Here is a 22,835-nt window from a genome sequence, read left to right as displayed (position 1 = left end):
CCCAAGAAATGTGGGATCCTCCCAGATGAGGGATCGAACCCTTGCATTGGTAGGTGAATTCTTAAACACTGGACCACCAGGGAAGGCCAGACATCACTGTTATTTAGGGTCTAATGGGGGGAGTTTGGGGCTTCGCAGGTGGCTCAGACTGTAAAGAATCTGGCTGCAATGCAGGAGACCCGGATTTGATCCCTGGATCAGGAAGATCCCCTGAAGGAGGAAATGGCAACCCACTCCAATATTCTTGCCTGGAGAATCCCACGGACAGCAAAGCCCAGAGGGCTACAGTCCATGGAGTCGCAAAGAGTCGGTCATGACTGAAGGGACTTAGCATGCACGCAGTGGGGGGTTTTGGTTTCCAAGTTCTTTCCTTAACATCATAGGACATAACACAAATTTCCTCCCACTCCCTCTAATGTACTTTTCTCTTTCAGCGCAATATCCTTCAAATAAACAGTGATTTTACCATTTTATTGAAGGGCTGGAAGCCAGGGCTTCCCAGACACAGAATGAATAATATTCTGCTATTACAGTGGTCAAGACTGTCACTTGAGGTTTTGTGTATTCAATTCCTTCAGGCCATTGCTTCTCTTTTCTTGTGTGCCTACTGTGTTCCAGGGTTGTACCAGGCACGTTATACACAGCATTTCATTTCCTACTCACAATAAGCCTTCAAGGTCGATGTTCCTCCATTTTGCTGATGAAAAAAGGGAAGCTCAGAGATTTGAGTAACTTGTGGATATCCCTCTGCCCTGGTGAAGTTTAAAAAGAGGCACTTTCAAAGCAGACTCACTGAACTAACTACTGGCTTCACAACAATGTTAGTAAATCAAAATATTGCAGAACCCTCCGAGGAAAGGTGCTCATTAACAGTTTCTATTCCTTTGAGAACATACGCATATTTACTCATTTCTAGGTTTAATTCCTGAAATTTCTGGGCCCTCACTTTTGTCAACATAGCCAGGCTTAGGGTTTTTACAGGATCCAAAGTCCTTCTTGATACTAAGGCCACCTCTCAGAACTGACTGGATGGGGGCAGGCCAGGTAACAGGCAGTGAGAACCAACTGGGACCACAACTCACGGGATGGGATAGATACTGGGGTTAGAGCTCACTGAGCATGCGAGAAAGCCTGCCTCTGAGCACCTAGGGATTATGACAGTGGACGAGGAAAAGTCCTTCCAGAAAACTGCCAAGGTTGTGACCTCCAAGATGTGACAGTGAGGATGCCCTGTGATTGTGGTCGCTGCTATTTACAAGAGGTTCTTGTGCGTATGGAGCTTCTCTTGCAGTATCTAGCATCTTAAAAAGGGGATTCCCAAAGGGTGGTCCGTGAAACACACTGCTGCAAGCTTCAGTGAAACTGGCAGAGTCAAATGACTGTGAGAAACAAAGTGTACTATTTCCACCTCACCAAAGAAATTGGTTATTAAAGGCTCTATAAATAGAAAACTAAGCACCAAACAAACAAAAACCTTCACACTGTAAGCATTTAGCATAAGAAGACGTACTGCTTGGGGGTTTCCCTGGTGGCTCAATCAGTGAAGAATCCGTCTGCAAGGCAGGAAACCCCTATTTGATCCTTGGGTCAGGAAGATTCCCTGGAGAAGGAAATGGGAACCCACTCCAGCATTCTTGCCTGGAGAGTCCCATGGATAGAGGAGCCTGGTGGGCCACAAGAGTTCGACATGACTTAGTGACTAAAGGCAACCACCACCATGAGAGGAGCAACACATAGTCTCTGAAATTTTGAGAAATGTTAAAAGAACAGAGAGAAAAAAGATGGTAGTTCAAATACACAGGGTGAAGGATATTTTTCTACAAGTGGAGATATAGGACCTGGTTTGCAAAACGTTAGTACAAAGGCAGAGCTTGAAGACGTAAGAAGTATACTTGCAGGTCTGCTTCCTCTAGGAAAATGTGCACTCCTTCATGGGACGCCTGAAGTGAATCTGGAAAAGAGTTTTGGAAATTGCAAGAGAATTGGTAACTGATGGTAGAGGATCTCGCCCTCCCCAATCCATGCCACCCACAAACAAACAAGGGTCTTCCAGGGAGCCTGAAGAAAGGAGAGTGGGAAAGGACATTCTCTGAGCTTAGAAGGGCAGAGGGCGAGGATGAGGGATACATGGCATGTTCTGAATGGAGAAGTGCTTCACAGAGGAGCTGTGCGGTGAGTGGTGGGAAGATTCTCATCAGGCAGCCTCCATCCGTGCAGTAATGCGATGGCTGGGTCACTGCTCGCAGAGAGATCTAGTGGGCAGAGTGAGAAAGGAACCGAGCAAGACAGGAAGCAGCTGCTGCGGCCAACATGTTTGGGGGCAACAAGAGATGCGTAAAACTGCACGGAGGAACAGTGAGAACCCAAGGGAAGAATTGTCCTATACAGTTCTTAAGGACATGGTCCCGGGAGCCAGACTAGGAAGTTTTACGTTTGAATCCCAGATCCCTCTGTATCTGGAAAGTAGTAAGAGTTAAATTAGGTCATACATGTGACACTTAGAAGAGTGCCTGGCACATTAGTAAACATTCAGTAAGTGTTCAGTTGTGTTCAGTTCAGTTCATTTCAGTCGCTCAGTCGTGTCCAACTCTTTGCGACCCCATGAATCGCAGCACACCAGGCCTCCCTGTCCATCGCCAACTCCCGGAGTCCGTGATGCCATCCAGTCATCTCATCCTCTGTCATTCCCTTCTTCTCCTGCCCCCAATCCCTCCCAGCATCAAGTCTTTTCCAATGAGTCAACTCTTCACATGAGGTGGCTAAAGTACTGGAGTTTCAGCTTCAGCATCATTCCTTCCAAAGAAATCCCAGGGCTGATCTCCTTCAGAATGGACTGGTTGGATCTCCTTGCAGTCCAAGGGACTCTCAAGAGTCTTCTCCAACACCACAGTTCAAAACCATCAATTCTTCGGCGCTCAGCCTTCTTCACAGTCTAACTCTCACATCCATACATGACCACAGGAAAAACCATAGCCTTGACTAGACGGACCTTAGTCGGCAAAGTAATGTCTCTGCTTTTGAATATACTATCTAGGTTGGTCATAACTTTTCTTCCCAGGAGTAAGTGTCTTTTAATTTCATGGCTGCAATCACCATCTGCAGTGATTCTGGAGCCCAAAAAAATAAAGTCTGACACTGTTTCCACTGTTTCCCCATCTATTTCCCATGAAGTGATGGGACCGGATGCCATGATCTTAGTTTTCTGAATGTTGAGCTTTAAGCCAACTTTTTCACTCTCCTCTTTCACTTTCATCAAGAGCTTTTTAGTTCCTCTTCACTTTCTACCATAAGGGTGGTGTCATCTGCATATCTGAGGTTATTGATATTTCTCCCAGCAATCTTGATTCCAGCTTGTGTTTGTTGCAGTCCAGCGTTTCTCATGATGTACTCTGCATAGAAGTTAAATAAGCAGGGTGACAGTATACAGCCTTGACGTACTCCTTTTCCTATTTGGAACCAGTCTGCTGTTCCATGTCCAGTTCTAACTGTTGCTTCCTGGTCTGCATACAGATTTCTCAAGAGGCAGGTCAGGTGGTCTGGTATTCCCATCTCTTGAAGAATTTTCCACAGTTTCTTGTGATCCACACAGTCAAAGTCTTTGGCATAGTCAATAAAACAGAAATAAATGTTTTCTGGAACTCTCTTGCTTTTCCATGATCCAGCGGATGTTGGCAATTTGATCTCTGGTTCTTCTGCCTTTTCTAAAACCAGCTTGAACATCAGGAAGTTCACAGTTCACGTATTGCTGAAGCCTGGCTTGGAGAATTTTGAGCATTACTTTACTAGCGTGTGAGATGAGTGCAATTGTGCGGTAGTTTGAGCATTCTTTGGCATTGCCTTTCTTTGGGATTGGAATGAACACTGAGCTTTTCCAGTCCTGTGGCCACTGCTGAGTTTTTCAAATTTGTTGGCATATTGAGTGCAGCACTTTCACAGCATCATCTTTCAGGATTTGAAATAGCTCCACTGAAATTCCATCACCTCCACTAGCTTTGTTTGTAGTGATGCCTTCCCACAGCCTTGTCTAACACAATGAAACTAAGCCATGCCCGCGGGGCAACCCAAGATGGGCGGGTCATGGTGGAGAGGTCTGACAGAATGTGGTCCACTGGAGAAGGGAATGGCAAACCACTTCAGTATTCTTGCCTTGAGAACCCCATGAACAGTATGAAAAGGCAAAATGGTAGGATACTGAAAGAGGTACTCCCAGGTCAGTAGGTGCCCAATATGCTATTGGAGGTCAGTGGAGAAATAACTCCAGAAAGAATGAAGGGATGGAGCCAAAGCAAAAACAATACCCTGCTGTGGATGTGACTGGTGATAGAAGCAAGGTCCGATGCTGTAAAGGGCAATATTGCATAGGAACCTGGAATGTCAGGTCCATGAATCAAGGCAAATTGGAAGTGGTCAAACAGGAGATGGCAAGAGTGAATGTCGACATTCTAGGAATCAGTGAACTAAAATGGACTGGAATGGGTGAATTTAACTCAGATGACCGTTATATCTACTACTGTGGGCAGGAATCCTTCACAAGAAATGAAGTAGCCATCATGGTCAACAAAAGAGTCTAAAATGCAGTTCAGTTCAGTTCAGTTCAGTCACTCAGTTGTGTCCGACTCTTTGCGACCCCATGAATCGCAGCACGCCAGGCCTCCCTGTTCATCACCATCTCCCGGAGTTCACTCAGACTCATGTCTATCAAGTCCATGATGCCATCCAGCCATCTCATCCTCTGTCATCCCCTTCTCCTGCCCCCAATCCCTCCCAGCATCAGAGTCTTTTCCAATGAGTCAACTCTTCGCATGAGGTGGCCAAAGTACTGGAGTTTCAGCTTTAGCATCATTCCTTCCAAAGAAATCCCAGGGTTCATCTCCTTCAGAGTGGACAGGTTGGATCTCCTTGCAGTCCAAGGGACTCTCAAGAGTCTTCTCCAACACCACAGTTCAAAAACATCAATTCTTCGGCGCTCAGCCTTCTTCACAGTCCAACTCTCACATCCATACATGACCACAGGAAAAACCATAGCCTTGATTAGACGGACCTTAGTCAGCAAAGTAATATCTCTGCTTTTGAATATGCTATCTGCTTTTTTAATATGGTCATAACTTTTCTTCCAAGGAGTAAACGTCTTTTAATTTCATGGCTGCAATCACCATCTGCAGTGATTCTGGAGCCCAAAAAAATAAAGTCTGACACTGTTTCCACTGTTTCCCCATCTATTTCCCATGAAGTGATGGGACCAGATGCCATGATCTTAGTTTTCTGAATGTTGAGCTTTAAGCCAACTTTTTCACTCTCCTCTTTCACTCTCATCAAGAGGCTTTTTAGCTCCTCTTCACTTTCTGCCATAAGGGTGGTGTCATCTGCATATCTGAGGTGACTGATATTTCTCCCAGCAATCTTGATTCCAGCTTGTGCTTCTTCCAGTCCAGCGTTTCTCATGATGTACTCTGCATAGAAGTTAAATAAGCAGGGTGACAATATACAGCTTTGACGTACTCCTTTTCCTATTTGGAACCAGTCTGTTGTTCCATGTCCAATTCTAACTGTTGCTTCCTGGTCTGCATACAGATTTCTCAAGAGGCAGGTCAGGTGGTCTTGTATTCCCATCTCTTGAAGAATTTTCCACAGTTTATTGTGATCCACACAGTCAAAGGCTTTGGCATAGTCAATAAAACAGAAATAGATGTTTTTTCTGGAACTCTCTTGCTTTTTCCTTGATCCAGCGGATGTTTTTGCAATCTCAAAAACGACAGAATGATCTCTCTTCATTTCCAAGGCAAACCATTCGATATCACAGTAATCCAAGTCTATGCCCCAATCAGTAATGCTGAAGAAGCTGAAGTTGAACGGTTTTATGAAGACCTACAAGACCTTTTAGAACTAACACCCAAAAAAGATGTCCTTTTCATTATAGGGGACTGGAATGCAAAAGTAGGAAGTCAAGAAACACCTGAGTAACACGCTAATTTGGCCTTGGAATGCGCAATGAAGCAAGGCAAAGACTAATAGAGTTTTGCCAAGAAAATGCACTGGTCATAGCAAACACCCTCTTCCAACAACACAAGAGAACACTCTACACATGGACATCACCAGATGGTCAACACTGAAATCAGATTGATTATACTGTCTGCAGCAAAAGATGGAGAGCTCTATACAGTCAGTAAGTGTAAGATACTATTATTGCTGGTGTTGTTGTTAAGGGCTTCCCAGGGGGCGCTAGTGGTAAAGAACCTGCCTGCCAATACAGGGGACATAAGAGATGCAGGTTTGATCCCTGGATTGGGAAGATCCTCTGGAGGAGGGCATGGCAACCCGCTCCACTATTCTTGCCTGGGAAATCCCATGGACAGAGGAGCCTGGCAGGTACAGTCCATGGGGTCACAAAGAACTGGACATGACTGAGTGACTTAGCCTGCCTGCATGCACTGTTGTTAAATTGTGGTGGAACCACTCATAACAGTCTTCTAAAGAAACATGAAGTCACCTGGGACAACCAAAGTTAGGAGCCTAGTCGTAATATCAAGCAGGAACCCAAGGCTGAAGCTGGGCCTCCCAGGCACTGTGAGAGATCTCAGTGTGAGGTAGTCTGGGTTCCCAGGTAGGAAGGGAGCTTAGGGAAGTCCAGGAGGGATATGAGACATCTTAGATTAAGCTTCTGGCTGAGGAAACACTCAGAGTGCTGACAAGACCTAAAATTTTGCCATAAAACGATGGCCAGCATATGTGCATTCACCCCATTTCTTCGACACAGTTTGGCTGAATACCTATTATGTACCAGCCACCTTCTAGTGCTGGGAATGCAGCAGTCAACGCACACAAACCTCCTGTCTTCAAGGAGCCCACGTTCTAGTGGGAGCACTAGCAATCGTCCAGTCCAGCCCCAAACTCCTTCCTCACATTATTGCCTCCAACTTCCCAGCAAACCAATTAGGCAGGTAATCTCAGCCCCATTTTTCAGACAAAAGTTTAAATTTTGCTGCAAATCAAATAGCTGATAAATGGCAAACCCAGGTCTCCATCAACAATCTAATTCTAATGTTCATGTTTATAAAGAAAAGATCTGTGTTTGGTCTCAGTGCTGCTGAATAATTTTGGTAGGTGAAGGGGAAAGCCTTAAGAGTTGAGGAGCTGAGGACCTATAAAGTCAGAATGTTATCTGCTGGATTCCTCAAGAAGGATGGGTGAAGATGAGATGTGGGGGGAAATGGGAACTTAGCATTGAATTCCTAGAGGAAGTGAAAGTGGGTTGTGGAGGGCAGTAAGAGGAAATGCGGACCTCAAAGGCAAATAGGTGACCAAGCCAAGGAGTAGGGGCAGCCCTGGTTTGAAAGTTGGTAAACTGCTTCCTCATTCCTGCTGAAGTGGGGAAGGAGTAGGTAAAGTTCTGTCCTCCATCGTAGAAGGTCTTGGATGCCTTGTTTAGGCAAGGAGATGAAAGGGCAGACGTGGGAGAAGCTGAGGTTAGAAGATCACCCCAGAACCTCCTGTCAGACCCCAGTGGATGGATGGACAGAGGATTGAGGCCAGGGCAGGATTTCATTTCCACAGAGTTGGCAAGAGAAGCAAGGAAGCTTGGAGATAGGCTGGAGACACAGGTAAAAGAAAAGCAGGAGAGCACTATGTCCCTGGAACCTTGTGAGAGGGGGTTGAAGGGTCACATGTGCTGCATTCTAAGCGGAATGTCAAAGAGGGCAAGTCCAACTGCAAACTCATCTGCCTAGGTGTGCACCCTCATCAATGGCCTCCTCTCTGCCGTTGTTGCTGGGGAAAGGAGGACCCAGCATCACCAGAACGCTCCAGGGAAACTTGACTGTTTCTAGCCTATCCCACTGCACCTAAAGGTGTCTGTGATCACCAGATTGGAAGGAGCAAGGATATTACCAGGTATACACAATTTCACAGCCATACCTGCTCATTTTAACTGTGCCAGGGCCAAGATGACACCAAATCCCTGATTTTTAATATCATGCTATAAAATTTTTGAGATCCCAAATTGACCAGCTAGCAGGTAGGTGGTCTGGCTTGGAGAAAATGTCCAAAAAATGTAAATTATAGATTTCATCAGCTGTTTTTTGAAACAGTTGTTCTGTTCCTTTTGACTAACACTTCTCCAAATTTGTAACTTTAAAGGTTTTGATGAAGTGGAGAGGGGGAAGGATGAGGGATTCACTCAGTTGTACCCCAAATTCCTAGAGGCCCATAGTGTAAACATATAGGAATGAAGAGCCAAGGTGGAGGAGGGAGAAGACAGATTCTAGCTGATGAGGCCTAGAGTGCAGGTACTTCCAGACTTTAACAGGATTAGGAATCCCCTGGGATCTTGTGAAAATGTGGAAGCTGAGTCACTGAGTCTTGGGTGGGATCTGAGATTCAAGCTCCTATTTGATACTGATGCTGCTGATCTACAGACCATACTTTGAGTAAGTAGCAAGGGCCCACACTACAGAACTATTTATAAGGTGCTTCAAAAGATGGTTTTATTTTGAAGCAAGAAGGCTGCTGATTAATGTTTTGCTGTTTAATCACTAAGTCGTGTTTGATTCTTTTGCAACCTCATGGATTGTAGCCTGCTAGACTCCTCTTTCCGTGGGATTTTCCAGGTAAGGATACAGGAATGGGTTACCATTTCCTTCTCCAGGGGATCTTCCAGATGCAGGGATTGAACCCTGTCTCTTGCATGCAGGTGAATTCTTTAGCATGAGAACATAGTGGGCCTCAAATTTACATTTAATAGTAGGATGATTGTAAAACTTGTAACCAAAATTTGCAGGTTAAAATCCTGTTTCTACCATTTTCTAGAAATAAAATTTTGGATAGATCATGGATCATTTCTCTCAGTTTATACATCTAAAAAATTAATAAAATCTACTTTGGTTGACTGACTATAGGGTGGAGATGAGAAATAAATAACTTGGTGAAAGTGCCTTATAAACTGAAGGTGCTGCACGTATGTAAGCATATTATTATTGTTGTTATAATTATTGTAATATTTGAGGCCAAAGATATCTTACAATAGCTCCCATTTCTATTTTAATTATAAATAGGTAGAAACCATCGCCAAGTGTTTGCATCTATCTGACACTGTGTTAAGCCCCATTCTACAGGTGAGGAAAGTAAGACCTAGAACCTTAAGATTATGCCCAGCTGCTATGTATTGATGCTGTGATATGAACTCAGCCTGACTCTCTAAAATCCAAAATCTTTTCTTTTTATTTATTTAATTTATTTAGACTGTGCTGAGTCTTGCTGCTGCACACAGGCTTTCTCCAGCTGTGGCGAGCAGGGGATACTCTCTAGAGGCAGTGTGTGGGGTTCTCATTGCAGTGACTTCGCTTGTTGCAGGGCATGGGCTCTAGAGCACAAGTTCGGTAGTTATGGTGCATGGGCTTAGTTGCTCTGAGGCATGTGGAATTTCCCTGGGCTAGTGATCAGACTTTTCCCTGCATTGGCAGGTGGATTCTTAACCACTGATCACCAGGGAAGTCATGAAGTTGTTATTCACTGCAATCAGTTGATTCATTGTAGGAAATACCCACTATCATAGAAAAAGATGGTCTAGAAGAGGGGTTGGCAATTTTTTTTCCATAAAGGGCCAGAAAGTGAATATTTTAGGCTCTACATGCCAAATTTACGTCCCTCTTGCAACCATTCCACTCTGTCATAGCAACACCAAAGCACTCACAGACAATATGAGAGGGAATAGATGTGGCTGTGTTAAAAAAAAAATGTTATTTACAGAAGCAGAAAGCAGGATGGATTTGGCCCACAAAAGATAGCTTGTGGATCCCTGGTCCAGCAAATTCTGAGGTGTCCGATATGGTAGCCCCTTGCTCCATGTGACTATTTAATTAAATCAAAAATCAAATAAAAAATTCATTAAATCAAAATTTAATTTAATCAATATTTAATTAAATCAAAAATTAAATTAAAAATTCATTCCTCGGTTGCATTAGTCACAGCTCAATTGCTCATAGGTAGACATAGGTGTCTGGTACTATTGAACTGAACAGTGTAGAGAACATTTCTACCATCACAGAAAGTTTTATTGGAGAGCTTGGTCTAGATTATCTTTGGTGTGGGGGAGAAATCCCTTACAAGTAGCTGTGAGGACATGGATGTTCTGGGTCCTGGCTTTGCTATACGATTCTAAATACAGTACACCATCTCCCAGAGTCACAGAAAATGGGGCTAATACCTTTGAATCCTCCTGCCAGTGCAGGAGCTGAAGGAGACATGAGTTTGATTCCTGGGTTGCAAAAGATCCCCTGGAGGATGAAATGGCAACGCACTCTGGTATTCTTGCCTGGGAAATCTCACGGACAGAGGTGATCAGTGGGCTACAGTCCATGGGGTCGCAAAAGAGTTGGACACAGCTTAGCAACCAAACAACAACAACAAAACCTTCTTCACTGTGCTATTGTGGGAACTGGATAAGAAGGGCTTCCCTGGATGCTCAAATGGCAAAAAATCTGATGGCAATGCAGGAAACCCAGGTTCAATCCCTGGGTCAGAAAGATCCCTTGGAGAAAGGAATGGCTACCCACTCCAGAATTCTTGCCTGGAGAATTTCATGAAGAGAGGAGGCTGGTGAGCTACAGTCCATGGGACGACAAAGGGTTGAACATGACTAAGTGACTAAGCATGCCCACAGATGAAGAAATGTGTGAGAGGTACTTCATAATTTATTAGGAGCTGCACAAACATGAGCCATCATTAGGACACTGACTGTTGCTGTTTGAAATGTGAGAAAATGTTTGGGGACAGAATTTGTGAAGCTACTTGATTTTAGAGGAAGAGATTTTCCTTTAAATCAACCAATGGAAGCCATTAGGATGCTAAAGAGTTACCAAAATAAGGAAATATTATTATTTGTAGCATATTTTAAGTTTTGGACTGGAAAGAGACACAAAACTCAGCAGAACTCAGTGATCATTCATCTTTCAGAGTTTGGAGTTGCCTTGGTAATGTTTACCATCTTCAGGACACAAGACAAACTGTCCAGATGGGAGCTATATGAGATTGGGCAGGTCACAGAGTCTTTCCTGAAAGAGATCGAAGATTTATTCTTCTTTGTCACACTCTAGGTTCTGGCATCTTCCTGTAGCTTCTCCTTCACAGGAGTCCCCCCACTTCCACTGTGGCGCCCCACATAGGTGAAAGATGAAGCTCAGGACTTCCCTGGTGGTCCAGTGGTTAAGAATTTGTCTGCCAATGCAGGGAGCAAGGGCTTGATCCCTGGTCCAGGAAGATCCCACATGCCGCAGGGCAACTAAGCCCATGCACCACAACTACTGGAGCCTAGGTGGCTAGAGCCTGTGCTCTGCAACAAGAGAAGAAGCTGCAACGAGAAGCCCGCACACCGCAAGGAAGAGTAGCCCCTGTTTCCTGCAACTAGAGAAAATCTGTGCACAGCAATGAAGACTCAGTACAACAAAAAATTTTTTTAAAAAGATAAAGCTCAGTTTTGCCACAGACTGATTGGCCAGCCCTTGGTTGCCCAAATGATTCCAGTGTCTCTGTGGTTCCCAGCGCTTTTCCCTCCGTCTGTTCCTAATCATAGCCATAAATCACTCTTCTAGGAAAATGCCTGCCAATCACGTCCTGTTTTTCCAGTCTACAGTCCCCTCTGTCCCTTAGGAATTCTGTCTCTTGAGGTCCTGAGGTCCAGACCACCCTCTGTGACAATTTACTACAGTCACCCATTTGCGTGCCCAGAGGAGAAGATTTCTTGCTGTTTAGGGCTGGGTACAATCCTCTGATCTCTGCTTGTTCTGGTGGCTCAGATGGTAAAAAATATACCTGCAATGCAGGAGACCCAGGTTTGATAAAATTGTAGACTATAAAAATGGTTTACAGCTTTTTTAAATCAAAAGAAATTTTTTAAAGGAAAAGATTTCTCAGAACCTCTCATGTGTCAAAAAAGCTACTACATCAAAGATGTTTTAAAATTCATTTATAACTTATTAATAACAGTAGCATATACATTTGGAAACAGTATATGTTTATGTTATGTTTATATGTCAGCAGTATTTTTTAAATCTATAGAAACGTGTATTGATTCCAGGACCACTTTCTCTGAAGGATAGGTAGAGAGGGCCCCCCACCTCAAGGTTCAAGAGTCGTATATAAGAAACTACTGCCATAGGCCTTTATCACTTGTATATTGTGATTCATTCAAAAGTATATGTGAGTGTGTGTGTGTGTGTGTTTACACATCTACACAGATATATGCAGTCTAGCAAAATAACAATAGTCCAATAGATAATAGGCAAGGGATTATCAACACAATTACCACAACAACGGAAACACAAATGAGTTTTATACACACAGGTAAAGATGTTCAAACTCTCATAAAAAGAGATTAAAACTACAGTGATAAACCAGTTTAAATTTACCAGATTGACAAAGATCAAAAATGTTTCTAATACATGATTTTAGAAAAGAATGGGAAAACAGGAACTCTCATCATTTTTTTTCTGGAATTTTAAATGGATTTAGCCCCTTTTAAGCATGATTTGGTAAACTCTATCAAAATTTTGGGCTTCCCAGGGAGTATAGTAGTAAAGGATTTACCTGCCAATGCAGGAGGCGCCAAAGATTCGGGTTTGATCCCTGGGTTGGGAAAATCCCCTAGAGGAGGAAACGGCAACCCACTCCAGTATTCTTGCCTGGAAAACTCCCTGGACAGAGGAGCCTGGCAGACTACAGTCCATGAGGTAGCAAACAGTCAGACATGACTGAGCTGCTGAGTGCACACACACACACACACACACACGTATTTTTAAAGTATATGTGTCTATTGACCCAGCAATGCTATTGTAGAGCTTATTCAATAGATATTCTTGCACATATACACATAGATGTGTAGGGATATTCATTGCAGCATTGTTTGTAGTGGTAATTGATTAGAAACAATGCATATAAACATAAATAGAGAACTGATTAGCAAATTATGATATAGCCTCAGGAAGGAATACCATATAACAATGTTTAAAATGAGGCAGCTCTATAGGTACTAATATGAAATGGACTCCAAAAGAAGTCATTAGAAAAGAAATATAAAGTATAGCATATGTGTATTAGTCACTCTGCTGCTGCTGCTGCTGCTGCTGCTGCTGCTGCTGCTGCTGCTGCTGCTGCTGCTGCTAAGTCACTTCAGTCGTGTCTGACTCTGTGCGACCCCGTAGACGGTAGCCCACCAGGTTCCCCCGACCCTGGGATTCTCTAGGCAAGAACACTGGAGTGGGTTGCCATTTCCTTCTCCAGTGCATGAAAGTGAAAAGCAAAAGTGAAGTCGCTCAGTCGTGTCTGACTCTCAGCGACCCCATGGACTGCAGCCTACCAGGCTCCTCCATCCATGGGATTTTCCAGGCGAGATTACTGGAGTGGGGTGCCATTGCCTTCTCCATTAGTCACTCAGTCATGTCCAACTCTTTGCCACTCTGTAGACTGTAGCCCTCCAGGCTCCTCTGTCCATAGAATTCTCCAGGCAAGAATACTGGAGTGGGTGGCTATCTCCTCCAGGGGATTTTTCTGACCCAGGGATTGAACCCTGGTCTCCTGCATTGCAAGTGAGTGCTTTACTGTCTGAACTTTTACAGAAGCCCTATATAGTACAGAAAGTGTATGTAATATCCTCTAATTTGTATTTTTAAAAGCATATATATATTTACATAAACATAGCTGCTTATTTATGCATAGAATCCCTGTGGAAGAATAAATAAACTAGTGAATGTTGGGAGGACATCTCGGGGTCTAGAGAGCATGATGGTAGCACAGACTTACTCCTTTCCTATGAACCACAGGACACTCGTCTTTGGCGGGGGGAGGAGGGGTGCCATGCTGTGTGGCTTAAAGGGTCTTAGTTCCCCAAGCAGGGGTCAAACGCAGGCCTTCAGCAGTGAAATCATGGAGTCCTAACTGCTGAACTACCAGGGTTTTACCATATGATACTTTTTAACTCTACTTTTAAAAGAAGAATATTTATTATTTGTTTATTTTACACATACATTTGCACACACATAGCATGTTTGTGCAGGGGCTTTAGAATTCAGAATCTCACTGTTAAATCATTTATTGAGTCAATCAACAAATATTTATCCAGCCTCTCTATTTCTATCTTGAGTAATACACTGCACTAGACATTATTCAAACAGAATAAAATCAGTACAAGAGTAGCAGGTGCTTTGGGGGGCCAGAAAGACCCAGGTGTTCTTCCTCTAGAAATGTTTGGGGCAGGCCTAAACTGTAGACTGAAGACGTAATAACAACCTCTCCATCGTGTGACTTACAGTTTGCTAAAGGAATTTACCAAAATGGACCACAACTTGGACAGAACAGATGATGAGGATATTTGCTCTGAAAACCGTCAAACTGACTTCCTTCAAGATTTGGAGACTAAAAAATGGGTAAGGGACAGACTTAAACATAACAGTGGGTGAAGAGAGAAACTTCATATTTCATATCCTAAAATGGTAAGGGTATATCTCAAGGTTTCCTCCTAATAGGTACAAGATGTTCAGAGCTTGAAAAAGAGGAAGGTATTCTTTCTTCTGAAGGCAGCTGTTATTACACAACGGACTTACTAGTGTTCTCATACAGAGAATTGTGCATTACATTATTTTTGTTCTTAAAAATTATAAAATAACTGTGACATTTTTTACCTCAGAGCAAATTACTCTATGTAGATTTGTCCTTGAAGTGCAAATTGTCTCCCAATAGGATGCATTACAGAGATCCATTACTCATCTTTTAATTTCATGGCTGCATTCACCATCCACAGTGATTTTGGAACCCAAGAAAATAAATATATGTATTAGATTCCACATATAAGTGATATCATCTGATATTTGTCTTTCTCTGCTCGGCTTACTTCACTTAGAATGATAATCTGTAGGTTCATCCATATTGCTACAAATGGCATTATTTCATTCTTCTTTGTGGATGAGTAATATTCTATTTTCTGTTCCATTATCTAAATTCATCTGTCACTGGACGTCTAGGTTGCTTCCATGTCTTGGCTATTGTAAATAGTACTACAATCAACATAACGGTGCATGTATCCTTTTGACTTAGGATTTTCTCCAGATATTCTTTGGAACTCTGCATTCAGATGGATAGATTTTTCCTTTTCTCCTTTGCCTTGTATTTCTCTTCTTTTCTTAGCTATTTATAAGACCTCCTCAGACAACCATTTTGCCTTTCTGGGTAGCTCGAACAATAAAGAATCTGCCTGCATTTCAGGAGACCTGGGTTTGATCCCTGGGTTAGGAAGATCCCCTGGAAAAGGGCATGGCAACCCACTCCAGCATTCTTACCTGGAGAAGTCCATGGATAGAAGAGCCTGGGGGGCTATGGTCCATGGGGTCTCAAAGAATTTACAGTGCCACCAACACTGTAAGGAGGGTTCCTTTTTCTCCACACCCTCTCCAGTGTTTGTTACTTGCAGACTTTTTGAAGACGACCATTCTGATTGGTGTGAGGTGATACCACTTTTCTGTTTAATTATGTTCCATTCGTTTATTTTTGCTTTTATCTTATTTTTTGCCTTAAGCAGATCACAAAAAAAAATATTGCTGCAATTTATGTCAAAGTGTGTTCTGCCTATGTTCTCTTCTAACAATTTACCATTTTGAGTTTATTTTTGTTTATGGTGTAAGGAAATGTTCTAATCTCATTGTTTTACATGTGGCTGTCCAGATTTTCCAGCACCACTTATTGAAGGGACTGTCTTTTCTCCATTGTATGTTCTTGTCTTCTTTGTTAAAGACTAACCATAGATGTGTGGGTTTATTCCTGGGCTCTCTATTCTGTTCCATTGATCTATGTGCTAGTACCATGCTGTTTCAATTATTGTAGTCTTGTTGTGTAGTCTAAAGTCTGGAAGGGTGATACCTTCAGCTTTTTTCTTTTTCCTCAGGATTGTTCTGGTAATTTAGGGTCTTTTTGTGGTTCTATATAAATTTTATTATTATTTGTTTTAGTTCTATGAAAAATGTCCTGGGTATTTTAATAGAGATTATATTAAATCTGTAGACTGTTTTGGGTAGTATGATCATTTTAATAATATTAATTCTTCCAATCCAAGAGCACAGAATATTATTCCATTTCTTGTATCATCTTCAATTTCCTTCATTAATTTTTTTATACTTTTCAGAGTACAGGTCTTTATTCCCTTTGGTTATTTATTCCTAGCTGTTTTATTCCTTTTGAAGCAATTTTAAATGAGTTTTCTTTAACTTTCTCAAAAACTATGGAACACTTCATGAATTCGCATGTCATCCTTGTTCAGGGGCCGTGTTAATCTCTGTATCATTCAAATATTAGTATATAAGCTGTTGGAATGAGCACTAATTTACTCTTAATTCAGTCTGAACCTCTCTCAGTCTTTGAAATTCAGTCATCTAGCTGACATGAATGGAGAAACTTGACGCTGGAGTTTGTCATGGAAAGAGTTTATGCTTTCTTTTAGTTCAAAGAAAATGCATGGCTAAGATTCCTTTTATTATTGATGTCCAAATCTCCCCCATAGATTCCCCAGGTTATTGGCTATAGAGGAAGGTGGTTTCCAATCTGTGGAGTGGGTATTTCCTATTCTGAGGCTTATTCAACCCTCCAAGGAAGTCCAGGATTCATCTTTTTGTCTACTTCTCTTTTGAATACATTTTGGGCTTAGGGATAGCCAGCCAACTCTACAATCCTTAGAGGGAAGAGTCCTCAAAGAACATCCCAAGCTGGACTTTACTTTCAAGGACTCTGCAGTAAGGGGAAAAAGGAAAAGAAAACAAAGAAATAGAAGTGGGACTTCCTTGGTGGTCCAGTGGCTAAGACTCTGAGCTCCCAATGCAGGACAATCAGGTTTGATCCCTGGTCAGGGAACTAGATCCCACATGCTACAACTAAGAATCCACATGCTATAACTGAAAGATGTCACCTGCTGCAACAAGAGAAGATCCTGAGTATTGTAACTAAACCTGGTACAGCAAAATAAATAAATAAAAATAAATATACAGAAAAAAGGAACCGAAGGGGATAGAAGGTGGGAAGGGATCGAGTTAGATGTGTGGTGTATAGATAACAATGAGACAGTCAAAAAGTGGAAAGAGACAGATATCCATTACAAAAACAAAACAAAACAAAACAGGAACTAAGTTAGAAGAGGAGTCTTAAAGAGGCGAAAGAAAGGGGAAAATGAGATGTGGGAGCCATGAACTTAGTGAACACATGAATTGAAGGTAAAACTCTGTAAATACTGTTATCTGATTCTTTGTGGGGTCCTCGTCTCTGGACTCCAGGAAAATGTTCCTACCATTAGTCAGTGGACAATGATACTATCACTTGTTGGCCTAGGATAGAATAAGTCTAGTTAGATAATAAAATTATTTACTCCATGAGATTTACATAGTCTATACTCGCAGGGTATACGAAGGGTATAATGCCTTCATTACTACAGACTATTTCTTACAAACTTCAAGTCAGGGCATAAAGGTTTAAGAAAATATATTTTTTATTTATGATTATATTTCTTTATGTTCATTTATTTATATGGAAAATCTTTTAATTATAGAAAAATAAATTACATGCAGTCACATAATTAACAAATACTTATTCATAAATTTAGCTTTGTGCTGAAAAAGGACAAATATATGACTTCTTGAGGAAGAAATCTTTTCCTGTTATTCTCTGAAAGCAAACCAGAAAGTCTCTACTTTGCATAATCTTACATTTGTCTTTTATAAGAGAAAGATTTAAAGGACACTTTCAGGAAATGGACAAAGAGTTAAGAGGAGCAAAATAAGATCAGTTGTTGTTTTAATTAACAAAATAGGCTTTTTAGTAGACTGCCAAAGCTGCAATGTCTAACCATCAAAGCCCCCTAAAACACTTAGAAATGAATATTTTGCACTGGCTTCCCATTTTCAGTCCCTGACACTGCTATACATAGCGCCGATTTCGGATGCCAGGTCAGTGAACAGGCTTTCCTATTTCCTGCTTTTGTTTGCATCTCTCACAAACAGAATGTATTTCTATAACCACTTATTGAGCATCCACTATGTGCTAGGAGAAGGGGATGACAGAGGATGAGATGGTTGGACGGCATCATCGATTCAATGGACATGAGTTTGAGCAAGCTCTGCAAGATGGTGAAGGACAGGGAAGCCTGGCATCCTGCGGTCCATGGGCTCGCAAAGAGTTGGACAGGACTGAGTGACTGAACAACAAATGTGCTAAGATATTATATATAAATTCTTTCCCTTCAGTGAGCTCACACACTAGGAGGGACTCAGGCAAGAACAAGGGTGTGTATGAAAAAATCCACCCTAGAAGTAGCAGATGTGCTAATGAAGGATACAGGAGGGAGAGCTTAAGACTGGGGATATGACAACTGAGTTTTGAAGGATGATCTAGATAGGAGAAAAGCATTTCAGAAAGAAGGCATAGCACATGCAAGGATAAAGGAGTCAAAGGGAAACAGTGTTGTGAGAGAGGAAGGGTGCAGGAAAAGGTATGACAGGCAAGCAGGCAGGCAGGATGCTGAGGCCAGGATAGAGCAGGATGCAGGCAGGAAGCCAGGACACCAACAGGAGTCAGGAACTGATGAGGACTTGAGATAGGGCCCCAACCGGGATGCCATGAACAGAGATGAAGTAGCATTAGTGGATACTATACTAAGCGGATATGAAACGGGTAACGAGAAGGGAAAAGAATGTCTCCCATGACAATTCAAGGACTTCTTCCAGTCTTCAGACAGAGACATTTGGATGAATGGGGGGCCATATACAAGAAGGGGGAACTGGACAAGTTGAGGGGAAATATGATGAGTTCCATTTTTCATTTTCCGAGGAATATGAGCTCTTCCAAAAGCTGCACATAAATGGAAAGTAATGTCTTTAGCTTCCCTTGTGGCTCAGCTGGTAAAGAATCTGCCTGCAATGCGGGAGACCTGGGATTAATCCCTGGGTAGGGAAGATCCCCTGGAGAAGGGAAAGGCTACCCACTCCAGTATTCTGGCCTGGAGAATTCAATGGAGTGTATAGTCCTCGGAATCACAAAGAGTTAACACGACTGAGCAACTTTCACTTTCACTTTCAATGCTGTTGGTTTAGTCGCTAAGTCATGTTCGACTCCTGTGACCCCTATGAATTGTAGCCCGCCAGGTTCCTCTCTCCATGGGATTTTCCAGGGAAGAATACTGGAGTGGATTGCCGTTTCCTGCTCCAGAGGATCTTCACAACCCAGGAATCAAACCTGGGTTTCCTGCATTGCAAGCAGATTCTTTACCAACTGAACAATGAGGGAAGCCCTTAGACTGTGCATTTTATGCAACATTTAGTCTGTTATTTTAAAAACACACAGATTTCTTTATGTGTTTAGTCCCGTAGGTTTTATTTAGTCCTATAGATTTTATTTCTTTATTTTTAAAGTCCTTATTGAATTTGTTACAATATTGCCCCTGTTTTATGCTTTGGGTTTTTTTTGGCCATGAGGCCTGTGGGATCCTAACTCCCTGACCAGGGATTGAACTCATACTCTCTGCATTAGAAGGGAAAGTCCTAACCACAGGACCATCAGGGAAGTCCTAGTCCTGTAGATTAAAAAAAAACAAACAAACTCTTTTTATTTCTATTTCTTGCCTTTTGACTAGTTTGTGATATATTAACCACTACAGTAAAATGACTGATGAAGATATGAAATGTCTCAGAGATTATTGGACATAGAACTCTAGAGATGGTGTGGTCCAATTTTCTTGCTAGGCTAGGAAGCTGAGCTTTATGGTGGTTAAGTGGCTTGTTCAACACTCGCAGCAGTAGAACAAGACTTAGACCTCTGGTTCTCTGCTTCCCAATGTGGTTGTCTTCCTCTACATCAGTGTTTCTGCTGCTTTTGAATATCCTGGCCAAAGATTTAATGGAAATAAATTGAAACTGTGGATGCCTTTTGTTTACAGAAAGGTAGCTAAGAGACAGTGGAGTCACATCATACTTGTAAAATCTAGCCTTGGTTTCTCCATCTGTAAATGTGGTAATAATCCTTCCTCTCTGGTGAGGCGCCACTGGGTTGTGAAAGCACCAGAGGTAGGAAATACGTATTCCTTAATCTGAACCCAAATCCTAGATACAGGGAAAAGAGCCATGGGTTGGGAATCAGAAAACCTAGTTCAAGCTCTAGTCCATATACTTATCAGCCATATGAGTTGGTTTCTTGTGGTAGCTATAACAAATTAGACTTTGCTGTTTAAAGCCACACACACACAAAAATGTATTCTGTCATAGTTCTGGAGGCCAACAATCCAAAATCAAGGGGTCAGCGAGACAACACTTCCTCTGAAGGCTTTTGGGGAGAATTTTTCCATTCCTCTTCCAGGTTTTGGTGACTCTGGGCATTCTTCAGTGTGCGGCTGCATAAAGTACAATGTGCCTCCATCTCCACATGAGTTTCTCTGTCTATGTCTTCTCCTCTGTTCCTCATCAGGACACTCATCATAGGATTTAGGATCCACCCCGGGTAATCCAAGCTAATCTCATCTCAAGATCATTATTAACTTCATTACATCTGCAAAGACCCTTTTTTCCAAACAAGGTCACATTCTCAGGGGGCCTAGTATTAGGACATGGACATATCTTTCGGGGTTCATCACTTAACTCACTGCATCATGTGACCTTTGCCAAATCACTAAATATGAATGAATGGCCTAGGGAATTTCAGTACCCACATTTATCCATGTCAGGGCTGTCATTTAAAGGATGATGTGCTGAAAAGCAATTTGTAGAGGTAGGTGAATGCTGTTCCTATTGACTTGGGCAATGATCTGTACAGGTGTATCAATAAGAGGCTGATCTGTTCTTCCTACCCTCCACATTCCTGCCCCAGCCTTCCTCTGTCACAGAGCAGAGGGGATGTCTGCAGGCTACCTCACAAATGCATCAGAGGACTCCAGCCTCGGAAAGGGTAATGAGGACAGGGGTACCATAGCGGGGCCACCACCTCTTGTGATAACCCTTCTGGTCTGGTTTGCTCCCTTCATGATCTTTATCAGGATAAGTTGGAGCTGAAGGCTGGGCATGGCCAGGACCTGCAGAGTGAACAGGATGAGCAAGAAAGAGATCACATTCAACATGAAGATCCCCAAGCATCCACATCTTTGCAGTTTTCAGAGGAGAACATCCTTGAACAGTAAGCCTTGGCAAATGCAAGAAGGAACACTGAGTAGTGTTTTGTGGAGGGGAGAATGAAACTTAGCAGAGAGCTTATGGAAAGCTTAGAAGATTTTAAATCAGTATATGTCTTGAACCACAAAGCAATCGCATGCGCAAGTAACTACCTACCTATTCCAGCAAGAATGATGAAGAGGGACATAGGGAGACCATGGGGTTCTCTTTCCATGCTTTTCTCTGGACCCTGGACTTATTACACATCTCATCACTCTTAGGTAATTTTCTAGAGATGAAAAATATTGTGATTATTATTAAAAATGTACGATTGAATCGTTATGGACCTTTTCCCTATGTATTAATATAACTTCTCCTTGACCCAGATGTAACCACTATCCTGAAATCAATACCTAACATAACTTCTCCTTCACCAAGATGGAACCACCTTCCTGAAATCAACACTTAACATTCATTCCACGCAGGAAAATTAAAAATATATTTACATTGTTTACTTAATATAAAACATACTTTATTTTCTCCATCCTTAGAAAAGTCTGTTAAAATGGGTATTAAATAAATGTCCAAACTCCTTTCTTAAAGCCTAAGTGCCTACCTGGCCTATTTTGGTGACAGAAAATGAATAAGCAGACTTATTTGTCACCCATAGAAAGAGGGTTTCAGGCTTTGTGAGATGTTTCACACTTTCTACCTTAAAACTGATCGCAATCATATCTCTGTAGGAGTCAGGAGAGCATGTTCTTTCAGCTTAACCACTGGAATACACGGATGGGTCTACAAGTGAAAGAACTTGGAGCTGATCACATAGGCTGGATGGAGAAAATTGAAAATATTTTACAAAAAATAAGCCTAACAGAAAACACAGTGAAGAGGTAATTGTAGGGTGTCGGGGTGGGTCAGAAAAAAATGAAAAGTTTCATAGCTTCAGAAATGTATGAAACTACAGGTTTAAGGTGGGTAAAATCTTTAGGATACGAAGTATATATGCTAAGTCACTTCAGTCGTGTCCAACTCTTTGCGACCCTATGGGCTGCAGCCCACCAGGCTCCTCTGCCCATGGGATTCTCCAGACAAGAATCCTGGAGTGGGTTGCCATTTCCTTCTCCAGGGCATCTTCCCAACCCAGGGACTGAACCTGCGTCTCTATGTCTCCTGCATTGACAGGTGCATTCTTTACCACTAGTGCCATCTGGGAAGACCCGGGAAGCATAAAGCCTTAGAATTAAAAGTCATGTCACAGAATCTTGAAGCTACATCAAAGTTATCTGCATCTTTGCTCTCTCTTCTCTCAAGGAAAAGACTGCCCTCAGAGATTCTCTCCTTGAAGCCACATTAACAGTTATCAAAAGGACGTAATGAGGTTTTCAGTGATCTTTGAGTTTTATCCAGTATTGTTCAAAGGAATCCAACCAGTATGACATGAAAAAACTGTTAAAGTGTACTTGAAAATGCATATCTGAATTCAGGTTAAAAGTTTCAAGATGAAACAGAAATGATTAAGTTGTTATTTATGCAGTCACTGGCATAGAGACTGGGCTTTGGAGTCAGAGGAACCCAGGTTTGAATCTTGATATTGACCTTTCTTGGACAGGTTAATAAACTGGTTGTTTAAGCCTTGACTTTTCTCATCTATAAAGAAGTAATGATAGCCACCTCATTGGT

General features: G+C 42.1%; 1 protein-coding gene and 1 non-coding gene across 2 annotated transcripts in view; one reads left to right on the top strand and one right to left on the bottom strand.

Moving 5' to 3' along the window:
- SMCO2 (single-pass membrane protein with coiled-coil domains 2) overlaps positions 1–22,835 on the top strand; it is an 86,812-nt gene that overhangs the window by 41,304 nt on the left and 22,673 nt on the right. The window contains exons 2-4 of the mRNA XM_042247382.1: positions 14,297–14,411; positions 21,047–21,177; positions 21,896–22,045. Of these exons, the coding sequence (XP_042103316.1) occupies positions 14,297–14,411; positions 21,047–21,177; positions 21,896–22,045 (396 nt within the window). The remainder of the gene's footprint in view (positions 1–14,296; positions 14,412–21,046; positions 21,178–21,895; positions 22,046–22,835) is intronic.
- On the bottom strand, positions 16,250–16,353 carry LOC114114186 (U6 spliceosomal RNA). Its single transcript, XR_003589023.2, has one exon. It is a non-coding gene; the product is annotated as a U6 spliceosomal RNA (small nuclear RNA).

The sequence above is a fragment of the Ovis aries genome, chromosome 3, assembly GCF_016772045.2.
Source record: "Ovis aries strain OAR_USU_Benz2616 breed Rambouillet chromosome 3, ARS-UI_Ramb_v3.0, whole genome shotgun sequence".
NCBI lineage: Eukaryota > Metazoa > Chordata > Mammalia > Artiodactyla > Bovidae > Ovis > Ovis aries.
Note: the sequence above shows the minus strand (reverse complement) of the source record. Positions and strands in the feature narration are given on the sequence as shown.